Consider the following 18,235-nt stretch of genomic DNA (forward strand, 5'->3'; position numbering starts at 1 on the left):
TTAATTCCTAATTAATAATTGGTTTAAACATACTATTTAATTAGACAATTAATTAGATTGACTTATTAATTAGAAAGCCCTGCCGTCGACGTCATATGCGAACAAGTCGTCGATGATAACTACCTATCCAAAAATATTTATTTTAGATGGACTCAACAAAAAGTAGTGCACAATCTGTCCTAATTTTCTCTTTGCTTGTGGAAGGAGCCTCCTTATTCTTGTTTGGATTTATGGATAAAATAAACGATTTACAAACATTTCTGGGGGCATCCATAATTTTGCGGATTATTGAAGGAGCCGCGGCAAGTGCGGTATTCGCTACAGTTTTTACCCTTGTTTCAGAATACTTTCCGGGAAGCTTTGGGATTTTGTTATTGGTAAAATCAAATCGAATTATCCATATATTTTGTGCATATATGTCATATATCTCACAAGTTTTTGGATTTTTGACATTAGTTAATTCATCTTGTAGGGCGTGCTGGAGTCATTAACGCCTGCTGGATTTATTCTGGGACCTTTAATCGGAGCCAATCTCTACAGCGTTAGTCATAAGATGGATGATTTTATTAGTGTCGTTGAATGCATCACTAATTAATTAGAGAAGTCCTAATGAAATAGTTGCATCTGTTAAGATTTAAATTGATATATACAGTATGCAACAGAAGTCTACGATTCAATTTTCTCCTGAACAAATAGATACAGTCCGGTGCAAATCTTTAGAGCCACCCTTATTTTCGTCATAAATTTAGAACGTGTCATCATAAAATTACCAAATTGGGATATAATGTGTGCAACACTATCCTACACAAGTGACAGGAGCCACGAAGTCAAAATACACCGCATACAATTTTTTTCTTACTAAATGCAAAAAATAGGGGGTGCAAAACTTTAGAGCCACCTAGTTTCTATTTCGAATTTATCCTCTGTTTTTTGGTTTGAGAAGAAATTTAATGATTTTGCATTTTTAACTAGTATAGCACGAGTTTATAAGCCGATCGGCGTGCATTTTGCGATAACTAAATTTTTTTCCGCATTCATGCGAGCATTGGAAGGTAATTATGACCATTTCAATATGAAGCTATCGGGATATCGGGTTTGAAGTTATCTGGCACACTCTAACACCAGATTTAGTAGAAAATAGATCAGAGTTGTTAGTTTAGGCAAAATTCGGTAACATTGATTGAAGATTCTGGTGAAACAGTTGGGGACGTATAAGGTCTATGCTTGAACCACATGGATAATTTTTTAATTTGAACGCAGCAATCAACAAGATTGTCTCGCGAGTACAAATTTCAACTCTCTCACTCTAAGAGGATTACTAGAGAAGTTTTAGAACTAACCCCTTCCCTCGAATCAACGTAATTATGGAAACAAAGCTCCATTAACAAACATGGACGAACTAACGATTTGGAGTGTGCGAATGGGTATAGGGTTTCGTCCACCCAGAACTTCACAAAAATATGAAATAATTCTGAATAGAAGCTTGAGACAGTCTTCTTGACTAGGTTCACATAAACCGGTACATGGTGTGTGCAGAGTTGTCACAAAACTAAAAACGCTCTTACACGTGTTCAATAGAATCAAAAATTAGTGTACACGTGTAACAGCGTTTTTTCTCATTGTGCCCCAAATTTTTCATATCGTCCCAAATACTGGAAAAATCATTGCATCCTTACTAGGATGTTAACGTCGTCCAAACTTGGCATGCTCTCCTCTTTTCAGATTGGCTACATCGCCCCAGAAAATTGGCTGCCTACGTTGAAATTGGTAATGCCATCTACCTGAAAATTTTGACAATTTTTTTCGTTTTTTCGAAGTATTTTCGAAATTTATGAAATGGTATCTTTCTAGCTTCATATCTCTACAGAAACCCTATATTCTGCGTCGAATGCCGTTTCGTTGGACCTCATAGCTCGAAAATTAAGGGTACTTTGTAGGCAGATCGATTTTGATAGAAGTTCTCATGAAGTATCCACAATGCTCATTTTCTCAATTAGTGACAGTTCGATTTACCCCAATTTTTGATATGTTCTACACATTTAGTAGTAGAACAATTGTCAGTCGCACTGGATATCGAAATCGACATGTATGACCTTGTTTTAAGGGTCATAATATAACAACTTCTTAGTGATCCAGAAGTGAAAGATTATTTTTGAGTTTGTGCCCATCTATTTGCCGTGTTAGCTTCCTATCTACTGCTGTGTTAAATTCTGGAGAATCAGAAATTCTAATTCAACAGCCTTTGGACGTGTCGGGAGTGGTCATAGGCCCCACAATGCATATATATTCTGAACACTCTTGCCGAGACCTTTTCAACGATGCCACACTTACGGGGTTATGTGAGACTTGACCTCCCGATATTTGCCCCAGACCCTTAAAACAAGGTCATACATGTCGATTTCGATATCCAGTGCGACCGACAATTGTTCTACTACTAAATGTGTAGAACATATCAAAAATTGGGGTAAATCGAACTGTCACTAATTGAGAAAATGAGCATTGTGGATACTTCATGAGAACTTCTATCAAAATCGATCTGCCTACAAAGTACCCTTAATTTTCGAGCTATGAGGTCCAACGAAACGGCATTCGACGCAGAATATAGGGTTTCTGTAGAGATATGAAGCTAGAAAGATACCATTTCATAAATTTCGAAAATACTTCGAAAAAACGAAAAAAATTGTCAAAATTTTCAGGTAGATGGCATTACCAATTTCAACGTAGGCAGCCAATTTTCTGGGGCGATGTAGCCAATCTGAAAAGAGGAGAGCATGCCAAGTTTGGACGACGTTAACATCCTAGTAAGGATGCAATGATTTTTCCAGTATTTGGGACGATATGAAAAATTTGGGGCACAATGAGAAAAAACGCTGTTACACGTGTACACTAATTTTTGATTCTATTGAACACGTGTAAGAGCGTTTTTAGTTTTGTGACAACTCTGCACACACCATGTACCGGTTTATGTGAACCTAGTCTCTTCCATTTTATCACGATTTTGGTGAGACCCCACTGGTTTCGCGTAAAACAAAGCGCTGGATGATTATGTAATGATTAGAGTGTTGCCGGGAATACATACTACCGGGAAGGTGAAGCTTTCTAGTCGTACAACGTACTCGTAAGGTGGTCACGAATTATGCCAAGATCAGACTGTGAAGGATCGACCCATAATTGGAGAAGGAAACTCGTTTTGCAAGAATGTGGGCCAATATTCTTCATCCATGAGCAATGAAAAAAAGTTTCGATGACAATAAGACCTATCGACGGGGCAGTCTCAGATCGTCGGCTGACCTCAATTCTATCCAAATGCATTGTGGGGTATTGGTAAGAAAATATAAACGAAGTTTAAGCTGAACCGACGCTGATAACAACTTGAAAAGAATTTTTTGAGTTTATAGCTAAACAAGGGAAAAAAATGTGCTGACTTCATCCTGAATAGAAGCTGTGGTTTAAATTCGAAGAAAGGAAGTCTCTCAGAGTTCTAGATATCAAAACTACGTGCTCTAATACGTCATGAACTGAACAAGTGCATTTAACTGCCAAATTTTCTGGGTGGCTCTAAAGTTTTGCACCCCCTATTTTTTACATTTGGTAAGGGAAAAATTGTATGTGGTGTATTTCGACTTCGTGGCTCCTGTCTCTTGTGTAGGATAGTGTTGCACACATTATTGCCCAATTTGGTAATTTTATGATGACGCGATCAAAATTTATGACGAAAATTAGGGTGGCTCTAAAGATTTGCACCTGACTGTATTTCTATATGTTCAAGTGTCTATCTGTTCTGGAGAAAATTGAATTTGAATTTTAGAAAAAAATCGTAGCTAGACTTTTGTTACATACTGTACATTTTTGATCAATTTCAGTTCGGAGGATTTTTCACTCCTTTCGTATTTGTGGGTTGTCTCTTTATTTTATTCGCTGGAGTGGCAATATTCTTGCTACCAAAGAAGGATAACCATAATGCTTCAGATCCTGGAACTATGAAGAATTGCGGCGATAAGGAGGAAATTTATATTTCGCTATGGAAGCATCCAACCGTATTGGCAAACTTTATCGCAATTTTCCTAACATCCTCTGTCATTACGTTCTATTTTGCTTTAATTGAACCATTCCTAAGAATTGAGGTAGCTGAGAAGTTCAATTTTAATGTTAAATTTTGTATAAAAGTATGAATTTAATGCATAATTGACTCCCAGTTCGCCACAAGTCCGTCAGTCATTGGATTTGTTTTTACTGGTGCTGGTCTTCTCTACAGTGCATTCTCCGTGATCGCTAGCCTTCTAACGGTTGCCGTTGGAAGCAGTGGCTACTTATTTCAGGTGGCTATTCTGACCGGACTCACAGCTCAGTTGGTCGGAAATTGCGCAATTGTTGGGATAGGAATTGACAGGTTTAGATTCACGTATTTGTAACTACACTGATATGGTAATAAATTTGTTATCGACATGTATTAAATTTATTACCAATGGTTTCACCGGTCACCGAATTACCAGTGTGGTAATAAATTTAATACCAGCGGTAACAGATTTATTACTATCTCGGAAAAGTAATACCTATGTAGGTTACCGCCGGTAATATCGCCTATTACTGGATTATTTTGAGGGTATTAAATAATTCCCTTCATAGAAATTATTTAATATTTGTAGTAATTTTGTCACCGTGGTAACCGGTATTTGTTTCCTAAGCTTCGGATGTGGATTAACAATTTTTCTCTTCTTCCTCCAGGCTCAAGATATATTAAAGTTAGTGAACCTTCTTTAATTATGGCGTAAGTTTGCGTAGGAGGTTTTCAATAATTGTGAACTATGTTTTTGAAAACCCAGAAAAATCTGCTGCAATACTGAAAGAGCTTCCAGCATCTCGGCTGGGGCGTATATGAGCTCGCTAACACTGGGAAGTATGGCTGGATCAATGTTGGGTGGATTTATGATGGATTTATACGGATTTCAGAAAGCGGCTAATTTCACTCTGATAATAATATGTGCACTAATTGTTTGGAAAGACGTAGAGATTGTTTTGTACTTCAAGAAAACCAGAATAAATTAAAAAGATTGGAATCGCCTACCATTTTACGCACCTAGGAAATTTTCTTCGGGTAATTGATTGGTCGTAACTTCATTTGAAACCCGATTCATGTATTTTGGGCTAATGTGTATAGTGGATATGCTGCGAGTTCCGGGCACTATAAAAGTTTCCCTCGTGAGATATGTACATACATATATAGTTATCGATAATATGCGCGTCAAGGTGTGTGATCAGACACGGGATAGATTGCATGAAGCCACGGTTGCTGGGTATAAGAAATTTATTTCGTGATCATCAATCTCCGGACTGAGGCCCGTCAACAAATAAGCTCCACTGAATTGTTTATCGCTTAAAAATATGGTCCACGGTTAATCATCCAATATGGTACTATCAACATACGTATGACAAATCGCACCAACAAAATGTACCTAATTTTTCGTATATGTATTAAGATAAAAATTTACGGTCAATGCCGAGTAGAGGAGGTTTAGGAACGTTTTGTTATGTCCACGTATATTTTACAAAATGATGATGTCGTATATATATGTATCTACAGGACCTCCACTTGCAAGCGGCTATGCTTTTGTTCGTTGAGTGAGACACAATCCTCAATCCTTATCGGTAATGTATGTATGTATAAAGTTACGAAAAATATTGTAGCAAAATCTTGATCCATTATGCATGCACCGAGCACGTATGTATATGTAATCAATCACTTTTTAGCTATGTTTATGAGCAGGTGATGCATAAGGATTTATTCGCCGTGTTATGTATCGTGCGAATAATTGGGAGATATTGTATATATCGTATAACGCTTTGAATATTTTTTGCGTATATTATTTCTACGGGCGCATTTAGTTTGCAAACATTATACTTGAAGTGAGTTAGTTATGTGCTGTGCGAATGGAGCTAAACTCACGAGAAACCCTAGTCTCAGCACAAGGTACTTCAGGAGGCCGTAGGTTTAAGCTCCACCCGCACAGTACATAACTCGTTCACTTTATGTATAGATAGGCATTCACGCAAAGAATTTTGTATCGTGTAAGTTTCATCATGCACTATTTAGATGCTTTGCTTATTGTGCGCTCATTCGGATGTTTATATATATTTTCAAAAATTTTATCCACCTTCCGTGGTAAAATATGTAAGTCTGAAATAAAACCCTAAAGTACGAAACCCTAAAGTTCACTTATATAAGTGAACTAATGCGAACAGATATTATCCACAATTCAGTGAAATATAAACCGATTAATCAACCCAATGTAAAATTAAGCCATGCGATAACATATATTTCATCGTTATATACAGCTTAATATGCTAAATATACTTCATTCACTTATTGTTGCATTTCAGGCTCAAAAATATACAATTCTCGCGTTAAAACGTTAACACTATAATAATCCAATCTGTGTAAATTGGTTTCTGTAATAATGAAAAAAATTGACGTCCTTATCCTCACTGGGTTAACGTTTTTCAGCAATATCCAAGGTGTGAAAAATCACAAAGTTTTGTATGTATAAATACCTATCTGCCATTGTACACTACGGAATTTTCTGTACACTGTTAGAAATCGGGTATGCACGTATTGATTTCTCGGTACCAAAGTTTCCACCGTTTGGTATTCAAATTCTACCAGTCTGTAAGAACGTGATACCGATATCATAAAGCTTACCCCTGAGCTATTATTACATGGTAATACTCACGGTTTGGTTCTTATTTTAATACTGGGTTTCAAGGAGTGTACGTACGCGGAAACAAAGATACATACACAATGCATTTATGTTAAGAGCCGTCCAAGCCACTACCCGTCGAATGGTTTCTCCTTTGAGAGTCAATACTTATCTACATATCCTGCCTAATTCCCCTTTTTACAAAATTTTTTGGATTTAGAGTCGCGTCAGCAAGACCCTGGCCAAATTGCGGAGGCTGGACTACAAAACTTTGTAATAGAAATTATCTCTAATTTTCCGGAATGGATAAATGAAAATGGGATGGATCCAACTCCTCCGTTAGACCGAACGTTTCCAATCAGTTACGTTAGCGGACCTATAACTCTGACAGGATACTTTTAGTATGTACTACCATTATATAATGATCTACCTTGGAACCTTTTTAAACCTATTTAAACCTTGGAGTGTTTAGCAAGTTATATGAAAAAGTCAGGTCAAAACGTAATCACATAGAGCTAATCGGTCCTTGTGAGGGAAGTATATTTGTGGTCAAAACGGAGTTTTGGCTTTATTTTTAATATAACTTGCTAGATAAGCCCGACGTAGCTTGACAAAAGATGTCATTGTAAATTCCCCAAACTTATTCTACTAAATCCATCTTTCAGCAACGTCTCAGTTATTGGTTTGTCAAGCATCACTAGTCACAGGTTTGTTTCCACCTCGTATGAAACTCTACGGATTGGAATGTATATTTACTTGCGACATGGTGGAATTCAAGGTGGGAAGGGAAACGATATGTACATTTTATCACATATTTATAAATTGCTCAGAATTAATACACATGAGAGGATTGGCTTTATGTGACGGAGTTCGAAAGAAAATTGGTTACTTAACCGACCGAAAACCAAGTGAACGTATGCTTTATGCTTATATATTTTGTATATTTTATGCCGAATTTAACACAACGATAGATTGAGTCCTTATATTGCGCGGAATTGAGTAAAGCTCGAAACCTGAAGTCGATCTTTTATTAATACTGAACAAATTTAAACGTATGTACTCTGCGTCCAGACAAGTTTGAACTTTTACAGAAATTGAGAAGTCTTAGCAGGTACAAAATGAGCCAAAAGTGCAAGTCTTTTTCGCATCGATTTCACCAAATTGCACATAAAAAATTACAAATTCAGTTTTGGGTGGGGGGATTAATATAGCATAGCTTTTTTGAATTATATTCAACCACACCCCCTTCAAAAATTGGGGAAGAAAATTGGGAAAAATGAGAAGGTCAATGTACACTCGGTACAGAAAGAAGTAGATACCAACTTGCATTTGACATTTGACTCCCCTCATGAGTATGAACATTTTGATGGATCAAGACTTTCAAAATTCGAAAATTGGCGGTTTTTCGACCTACATATAAATCGTTAAAAAAGTGACCTTAGCGGTCATTTTGCGGCTGACAACCTGATGCCAGATTTTTCTTCGTCAGAAGTGCCACATTTTCCGCTTTTGTTGTCCGCTGCGAAATGACCGCTACCATGACTTTTTTGGGTTCAAAGTTTCTGAGGGAGGGGCTTATACAGCAAGAGCCATAACAAACTCTGGCCACTAATGAGTACAGAGAGAGAGAAACAGAGTGAGAAAATGGATCGCGCATACGATCCTAACGCACGATGGTGGTGGATACCCACCGCCAACTACTTTTCTCACTCTGTCTCATCTTCTGCGAAATATGGGAAATGATTTTGTGTTACATTTGGCCTGGTTTTTATCAGCATCTACGCCCTTGCCAGTCTCGCATTCTCCCGTCACCATAGTTTGACGTAATTTGATACGCACAGTGGCGTTGTTTCTAAGTATCTAATTCTAAATTTCCGTAAAAGTTCAAACTTGCATGGAAGGAGAGTATATTTAATTTTCCCATTAATATTACACACCCTCAGGAAGTTACAATGTAACTGGAGAAGCTGTCGGGACATTCCCTGTCGTCGCCACGAGTACGTTTAAGCTGGCGTCGAGCAACGTCGGAATCGGGTTATTTCTCAACATGGTTCAGAAGAATGGAATAATTACCCTAACAAATGGGTCGTACGACTCGTCGTATCTTGATTTTAACTTGGAAAAAACATCTTTGGCAGCGCAATTTGACAATCTTTTCGACCTTGCACCCACGATTTCGCCGGAAAATAAAAAATATGTAGCTGACCACCTTGCCAAAGCTTTGCCGGACAAAGTATTTCGCTCCCGGGAGAAACGCATTTGTCAGCATTTTGTAGTGCAGGGTATGCAGTCGGAGTTTTCGGTGAGCTAATTTTTTTACAGTACAGTGTGTCATACATATGTCAAAGTAAATATCATGTTGTTTTCAAAAATCTGTTAAAATTGACACATCTAACCGTAAATAGTTGATTTTTTCTGCCCTTTGCTTCCAAAATTATGCCGGACCTGTATCCTGCTCAAATCGCTGTCAGTTTCATAGCAGTGAACAATTCGAGCAATGAGTGTCCGTTGTTCGGCTGGTGTCGTTGTTTTGGTAACTAATGTGTCAGGTATACAATTATTATTGTTATATCAGTTGCTACTAACGATGACATAAAGAGAGACAAATTATTTGAACGCTTGCTTATCCAAATAATTTATTCCAAACAGTCCGGGCACTTAGTGGGCAAACTATAGCAAGAAGTTTGGACGGCACCAAATACTATTCTTACACATGTATCTTTGTATCTTCAAAGGAAACCCCAATTACGGATATCATCGCCTGGCCAGAGAAAGGCCCGTCAACTACAATTGCTCCCATAACTACAACTACTACACGACCTGCAAGTTCCACCGCGCTTACCACATCCAAGCCCCCATCAACTACAACTACACCAACTACCACTGCGCCAACTACAACTACACCAACTACAACTACACCAACTACAACTACATCAACTACAACTACATCAACTACAACTACACCAACTACAACTACACCAACTACAACTACATCAACTACAACTACACCAACCACAACTGCATCAACTATAACTACATCAACTACAACTACACCAACCACAACTACACCAACTACAACTACACCAACTACAATTACACCAACTATAACTACATCAACTACAACTACACCAACTATTACCACATTAACTATAACTGCACAAACCGCAACAACAACAACCACAACTAAACCAACTACAACTGCCCCCACCACAACTGAACTTCCTACAACAATCATATATCCTGTTCCTACAATTCCACCAAACGAAACGTACACTGCTTGTCAACTGGCAGCAGAAATAGCTTACATTAGTGGACGAAGTATAGATTGGGATACTCAACTAGAAAATTGTAAGGGTCTTTAATTGTTACCCAGGAGGATTCAGTCAGTCCCAATGAATTCACATGTATCCTAATATTATTACAATTTCAGGGCTTTGCTTGTCGAAGGTGACAACCAATTCACAAACTCATATGTAGAAGTCTCTAGCACAAATTCCAGCGTTGTATTTTATGGAATTTTTAAAGTAAGTAACAAAATGTGGGTGTATTACTTGATGTATATGTACATGCCATCTTATTACTCAGATTTCTTTACCTTGCTATATGTACATCCACTTGTTTGGCTTATATAGATAAGCAACAGATGGTGCGCAGATCCTTATCAAACTGAACAAAATCCATGCAATATTAAATGTCAAGGTTCGTACACATTGATATCAATTACCGATATTTAATTCCTGCGTTACATGAATGCATGATTCATGGTTATTACTACTAAGAATGGTCAATGCATTGATGAATTTACCTGAGATTCTTATCGCATATACAGGATGTTTACAGATTTTGTGGAAAGACAATTACATCTATTACTTTTGAACGCGTAATCCAATTTGCACCAAATTTGGCACACACAATCTCGAAGGTCACGACCACACCTGCCCAAAGTTTCAAATTTCCATCTTCAAAGATGGCCCCTAAAAGTTACCCGAAAGTGGGCGAACCGTAAAAGCGGTTTCCGAAGCTAATTTGGCCGCGAAAAGTGCCCAAACGATAATCCAAAAATTTGGAACCCATCTTATCGTGTCCCCCACATATAATTGTATCAATTTTGTAAGAAAACGCCAGTAACTAGTTTCATCCGACCAACGTATGCGACGAAATGCATACCCCTCAAAACGATGAATTCTGCCACCCTGAAGAACATTGATCGCCACGATGTCAATCAGAATCCTGCAACCAAAAGACAGGTCACAATGCAATCCCAGGTGTCTCCTGGACACGTTAATCGTATTTTATAGCACAATTTTAAAAAAGCCTTGCAGAGGAAGGCGAAAGTCCGCGCACTTAAATTTACCCATATGGTAAACAAAAAAACTAACAGCCGGAGGCTGTTTGAAGGTCATGTTGGGAATAAAAATTCCGAATTTGTCGTCACATTGGACGGGACACTCTGCTGCCTTCAAAACTTCAACAGGACAAAAATAATTTGCTGCAAAACCGATCGAAAGCAGATTTCAAAGCATGGGTCTGAAAAGAAGGAAAAGTTGTCTGACTGATTCCTGGTGGCAGGTGCAATGACGGACCGTGGAGTGCGAACATTGATACCTGTTGGGTCTAATGCAAAAATAAACTTGAAGTACTTTATGGACAGTGTTTTACATAAGTTGTTGGAGGTCAAAATTGCAAAGAAGCAATTTGGGGAGCCTGACAAGGTTTGCATCCATCACGACGCGACATTTTCATATACGACCGTATTTACCCAACCGGACGCCCAAGATTTAAAGGCAAACCCCTGAATGACCTCGATATCCTTTTCCGGGGTACACATTAAGTAACCTGACACCAGTCCGATGGAATTTTTTGGGTTTGGATGCTTAGAACAACGCTTTTTCAATGGAAGAGATAAAAAATGTCTGTTGTTTGGAAACCCCTTTCACCGATTCCTCCACTTTGAGGTCACTTTTTGAGCTCATTTTTGAAGATAGAAATTTGAAACTTGGGACATGTGTGATCGTGATCTTGGGGATTGCGTGTTCGAAATTTGGCGCCAAAACGGATAAAGGGTTCGCAGTTTACCCATAAAATTGTCTTTCCACAAAATCTGTAAACACCCTCTGTATAGCTTTTTGTATACGTAGATCTACTAAACAATCTTGAAGGTAGTATCACCTGTGCGAAATATATCTTCGAAGAAAATGGCTTTCACGAATGGCCAGAATACAGAAAATGGTGCTCTTATATCCAGGACGACTACCTAGTAGAATGTCGGCGTAAGTTCTGATAACCACTAGAAAATAACAATTTACAAGATTTCTAAGCAGATCTGTTCATATACAATCGTTGTTTAGGACCTCCAGGATTTATAACAACCTATGGACCCGAAACGGCCAAGGTGTTTAATGAATTAAGTCAAAATCAACGAATAGCTTGTTCCGTGCATGGTGTACCACCTCCAGAAGTTACTTGGGATGCAGAAACGACAGCGTACGTAGCAAGGAACGTTGAGAGGCTCGAAACAAGTCAATTTCGTGAAAGAGCGACCGATGGGTCATGGATGGTTCAACGTCGTCTAACCTTTACTAAAGTAGTCTTATCGGATGACCGAGGGTATACTTGTTTGGCGAATAATATCGCGTCAAATAAAACGCAAGAGTATACAGTGACAGTAGTTCCTACCCCTGACAACTCGTCATGGATTAGGCCAACATTCCTTTCCACCGGCATTGCTTTGGCACTACTAACACCTGCAGTACTGCTGTTATTATGTCGCCGAAAACGGGTAAGTAAATAATTTGAAATGTGAAGCTCTGTAAATACTCTATTTGTAGCCGGGGCTAAAATCCAATACTTGGACCCGGCTATAGTAGAGACCTAGCTAAATTTTGCCCTACTTTTAAACACTATAAGATCGCGTATATTTCTTTTTAACTAATTTTAAGGTTTTATTGAACACGATATCCTACATGAAGCCTTTGAAATCTAAGCCAAAATAACCTTCTTTAAACCTTGGTTACTAGTGTTTTGAAGTATTTGTCACGATCATATGGGTATATATGTATTCTTGCAAAGTGTGTAATTAACAGTTTTGCTAATTTTAACCTTACTCGTTCGTTAACCAAATGTGCAACATTTTTCCTCGATTAGAGATCCAGCTATAATTATTAAAATGGCTAAAATTTTAAAATATATATCTCTTGACCCGGCTATATTTTGAGACCGGCGATAAATATAATAGAGCTGTGAATAGAGTATTTACAGTATTTAAACGTTGACTATTTATTAATTAATTTGTATTACAATTATATTCCAGTCAATTAAACTTGAGAAAATCTACGATGCCTTCAAGCATGGTGGAAACTCAGATGATCAGTCAAACAACAAGAAACCCCAACTGCGACTTTCATTCCTTCCTTCTGAGATATATAGAATTTATCAAAACCTTAACGCCCTGCCTTTCCCAAAAGAATTGCAGATTATTCCATCACGACTGACTTTAAACAGGAAGCATGTACTTGGTCGAGGAGAGTTTGGAACGGTGTACATGGGTTTGCTGGATGGGATAACTCCTACGGCGATTAAAACCGTTACAGACGACTCGGATGACGCAAAACTCAACGCGCTTCTATCAGAGGTGAAAGTAATTGCTTACGTCGGAAGCCATAAAAATGTTACGCAGCTTCTTGGTGTACAGTTGGTAGATCTGAGAACGGGTATGCAATTCAGATCGTTTCCTACTAATTTAGATCTTTACATCCATTTCCTTAGTATGAATATTTCAAATTTTGTGTACAGGTCTGATATATGTCGTTGTCGAGTACTGCTCGCTGGGTTCATTAAAAGAGTATCTAACAAAACATGCAATGAGCTGAGGAATTTAGTATCGTTTTACAAGTCTCAAGAATACATGGACCCACTAGATTTCGTTAAACCCTTATCCAGATATGAGTTATTACGGTGGTGCCACCAAATTTCTAATGCGATGGAGTTTCTGGGTTCTAAGAAGGTACAAAACATCTATTTAGTTACAGTAAACCAAAACAGCATTACGTATATTGTAGCGGTGAAACTGTCACCATTAGATCATTCACGGTGACTTGGCAACTCGAAATGTCCTTCTTGACCACAACTGCGTAGCAAAAGTTACGGATTTTGGACTTTCTCGCCAGATGTTCAATAATTATAAACAATCTGTTATAGGTTCATGGGTAAATATCCATACAATACATATGAATGAAGCTTTATAGAAGCATTCTAATTTTAATTTCATCATTATTCTCGAAGGATATTTCACTACCAGTCGCATGGTTATCAATTGAGGCTTTACGACATTTACGCTTCTCCATCCAATCTGATGTTTGGGTTTTCGGAGTCTTCATGTGGGAAGTATTCGCCATGGGAGAAACACCGTACATTGGCATTAACTTGGGTCCGGATTTTATCCAATATTTGGAGGATGGACACCGATTAGAAATGCCAGAACATGCTACAGAAGAAATGTAGGTGCAGCGTGCAGTTGATATGTAATTTCTTTGGCTCCAATTTTTAGTAGGATCGCGCTTATACTGATATTGCGGCTTCAATAACTTGCTATATTTTTCATTAAAATCCAGGCCGAGATTTTTCGAAGATTGCTCTTTGCATTATTGCATTATCAATCAAGATACAATCTGCCCACCACGTCAACAACCACACTTTTAATAAGAATGCTACCCTTTTCAAAAGTTGATAGAGGTTTCTGAATTAAGTAATGTATTTATACCAAGTCAAGAGCAGCATTTACGGCATAAATAGTGAAGTTTACTCATTTTGGATTGATTAAGGTTACTTTGCATAGAACTCAGAGTGCAGTTACTTTCCAATCGAATATTATTTTTTTCACAAATTCCATAACCACCCACCAACTGATTTAACGTAATATATGAAACAACACCCAAATACTTGTATACTTCTAGATACGGACTAATGTTGAGATGCTGGACTTACGCACCAACAAATCGAATTGGTTTTCAACAGCTGTCAATCGAACTACTTCGCCTTTACGGATTGGAATATATGAAGCTAGCATAAGTAAGTCATTGAAGTTTATTATTACGATGTTCATAGAGCCCTTAACTTGATTAATGAACAAAAATTAAGCTACGTTACTATTACATTTAATAATAATGATTCTGGTTTTTGATGCTGACGCTCATTAGGATCTATATGATTATCAACATAATTATTAAAATTTAGAAAATTTGTTTGCTATGTTCAGAAAGCTACTTCACAACCTTTAAAAAATCAATAAAAAACAATAATCAATCAAGGGATCCAAAACAAGGCTTAAATTATTATGACCTCATTACTGAATTATATTTTCTGTTCATTTCCGTTTATATTCCGTCTTTAAGACAGGCTTATAGAATAGTTTATCTACATTCCGGAAACTCAAATTAGCAAACAATAAATAATCGTCTACAAACATCTCTTAAATTATGATTGGACATAATCACAAATTTAAAATATTGAGATTTACAATGGAGGTCTCCCAAAGAATGCTCACAGATTTGGGTCAAACTAGCGTCAATCGATCACAAATATAATTAGAATGAAATTTGCAAATGGAACTACCTGCCAATGCGGAGGTTTTGCGGAGATATTTGCATCAAAAGAGGGGAAAACGCACCCCCAAGGCCGGGAAATTTATCATTTTCCCAATTTGCTGCGCATTTTTTGCACAGCAAAATATTCGAATTTGCACAGCAAAATATTCGATATTTGCATCCAGCTTTGGATGCAAATATCTCCGAAAAACCTGTGCATTGGCAGATAGTTCCATTTGCAAATTTTATACTAATTATATTTGTGATCGATTGACGCTATTTTGGTCCAAATCTGTGAGCATACGTTGGGAGACCTCCATTGTTAGTGTTTGCTTAGTAACGGAGCGAGCAACTTGCATCAGCCCATATTCAAGGGATATCAGTCTGCCACAACTTCGAAATGACCGTTTTAACGTGGCACATAGACTATAATCTGAAAACCCTTTGTCGATATAAGAACCCGAAGCCGCCGGTTTTACGTAGGCGCGATGCGCCCCGTATAAAAATGGTCTGTCGATTACTGCAATATTGGCAAGGACTACATGACATTTACTGCATAAATCTTTCACAAAATTTTCATCAATTCTGTCCTTGTTAACAGCGTAGAAATTTCTTAGCCTTTATTTCGTCGCTGCTTATGAAGTATTGGGCAGAAAGGGTTGCCACACATGATTCTGCGTAATAAATTATGTCTAATTTGGGCAGCTTACTTTTGTCCCAAAAAGCAGCCAATTTGCGACTCGACTGAACATAACTTGCCAGAGATTTCAAGCATACAATGGCGGAAAATTTTCATACACTCGCGGCCACCGAGAATAACTGTACGGTACGTCGTCGTCGGCGTCGTGGTACGTAGCCACCGCAAAATACTCTAGACGCGTCGAGTTTATCTTCACATACTGTAAAAGAGTTAAAAGGACAAAAAATGTCGAAAATTGGGTTTAATGCGTTTTACTTGTGATTGAAACTGACAAGGGACACTCACGACCTGTCGTTTGAGTCCAGGATATATATGCATAATCATACAGAAATTGTCTTTAATGCAAGGTTTGTAGATGATGGTTTCCTAATTGTAGATAATACAAATATCTCAAATATTGAAGAGTGGTGCAATAAAATTTTTAATCATGAATACTTAGAGTTTACCACTAAATTAGATTATCATTCAATTGAGTTTTTAGACGTACAAATAACAATTAATGATATGAACAAAATCGTAACATCACTGTACACGAAGCCAATGGCTAAAAATGTTTTTTTACATTACGAATCAAACCACTTAAAATCTCTCATTGAATCTCTTCCGTATTGTCAAGCATTACGTATAAAAAAGATATGTTCCGATCCCGAAAATTCTGAACAACAAATTGAAATGTTATTCGGAAAATTTGCAAAACGGGGTTATCCTTTAAATGTACTACATAAATGTATATTGAAAATTAATCAGATAAGCAGACATGATATTCTTAAGCCAAAAACTCAACTTGTGATAAAGGGGTTAAATTTAATGCACCACCGAATAAGCTGAAATCTACCACAAATTTTAGCTGAATTCGCCACCGGATGAATTTTTTCCAGCTTTAGCCTTTTCAGCCACCGATTTAGATGGTGGTTACCACAAATTTAGATGAGCTGCCATCACCATATTTAATGACGATAAAACATGGGTATTATGTTTGTAAAAAAATATAAGCACAATAATCTCAAGAAATCATGCTAATTTCCTTATTGATAACCTTATTGCTGCATGTACCTGTGTATATATTTGTATATCATTGACTAGACTGGGCAGGAGAAGTGACGTATATATTACCTTTCGGCTGGTCATCAATACTCTCACAGTTGTCCTGCAGTTAAAATATATCTATCTGAGCAACGTTTTTTAAAACCAAAGAAATGACGTATTCGAAAGTTTTTAATTAGACCAGTGATACCGAATCCTCTCTTTCTGAGGAAAATTCTCCCAAATTTTAGAAACTCAAGCCCAATTGCGTCTAATATTCCTTTAGAGAGTCCTAGGATATATACTTTACCGGATTAATTCAATCTGAATCCGACAGGGTAGAATTGGCTTGATTTTTTCTGACCCAATAAAACTGGATCGGATTTGAAAAAATACTTTTCACCCAACCAGTTTGCCGTTACGGCTGGAGAGACATCTAGCAATTTTAAATTTCTGTTGGAAGACCTGGAAAAATGGACGCAAGGAAATAATTGGTTTAGAAGTTCAGAATACGCGTTATGATGTTAGACCAGAAGCCAAAACCGTTCCATTTGCGTAAAAGCTTTTTCCAAAAGCGTAAGAATGTAGGGTTGCGAAAGCTAAAAAAGCGCTTAGGTTATTTAATTTCAGGTGTATTTATAAAAGAGACATGTATATAGACGTATTACATAAATAACTAAATCATATTATTGTAAATTATATTGCTTTTATAATCCTATGCTCATTAAATATGGTGATGGCAGCTCATCTAAATTTGTGGTAACCACCATCTAAATCGGTGGCTGAAAAGGCTAAAGTTGGAAAAAATTCATCCGGTGGCGAATTCAGCTAAAATTTGTGGTAGATTTCAGCTTATTCGGTGGTGCATTAAATTTAACCCGTGATAAAGCATTTAAAACATAATAATCCAACTGTGTTATGTAAATATACCAATGCCTACTTACATGAAAAAGAGATACATGAAAAAGTCTTTATTGTTATGCCGTTCTACAAGAATATGTATGGTTTTAAGAAATTATTCATAGATTTTATTCTATGTGAAGCAAAGAAAGGTCAAAATGTAAAATATAAACAAATATTAACAAACCTTAATTTAATTATATCTTACAAAAAAACTACCCAACTAAAAAGGTACACTGGCCAGCAACATAAAACTGGATAATAGTATCAATTTGTACTCAACTCGAGGCGTAACATATGAAAAAAATATTTGCCCAAAAAAAGTTTAAGAAACT

General features: G+C 37.2%; 1 protein-coding gene across 1 annotated transcript; it reads left to right on the forward strand.

The window, feature by feature from the left end:
* Positions 1–11,269: 11,269 nt before the first annotated feature.
* LOC118436815 (vascular endothelial growth factor receptor 1-like) lies at positions 11,270–13,717 on the forward strand. Its single transcript, XM_035855441.1, has 5 exons — positions 11,270–11,407; positions 11,941–11,965; positions 12,044–12,474; positions 13,006–13,536; positions 13,613–13,717. Exons 1-5 carry the CDS (start codon positions 11,270–11,272, stop codon positions 13,715–13,717), a joined length of 1,230 nt encoding a protein of 409 aa, XP_035711334.1.
* Positions 13,718–18,235: the final 4,518 nt, after the last annotated feature.

The sequence above is a fragment of the Folsomia candida genome, unplaced genomic scaffold (genome assembly GCF_002217175.1).
Source record: "Folsomia candida strain VU population unplaced genomic scaffold, ASM221717v1 Fcan01_Sc010, whole genome shotgun sequence".
NCBI lineage: Eukaryota > Metazoa > Arthropoda > Collembola > Entomobryomorpha > Isotomidae > Folsomia > Folsomia candida.

Coding starts and splice junctions, on each gene's coding strand:
- LOC118436815 (XM_035855441.1), top strand. CDS start 11,270: ATGACGGACCGTGGAGTGCGAACATTGATACCTGTTGGGTCTAATGCA. Junction 11,408..11,940: donor AATTTGGGGAGCCTGACAAG/GTTTGCATCCAT, acceptor TCTTATATCCAG/GACGACTACCTAGTAGAATG. Junction 13,537..13,612: donor TCGCTGGGTTCATTAAAAGA/GTATCTAACAAA, acceptor TGGACCCACTAG/ATTTCGTTAAACCCTTATCC.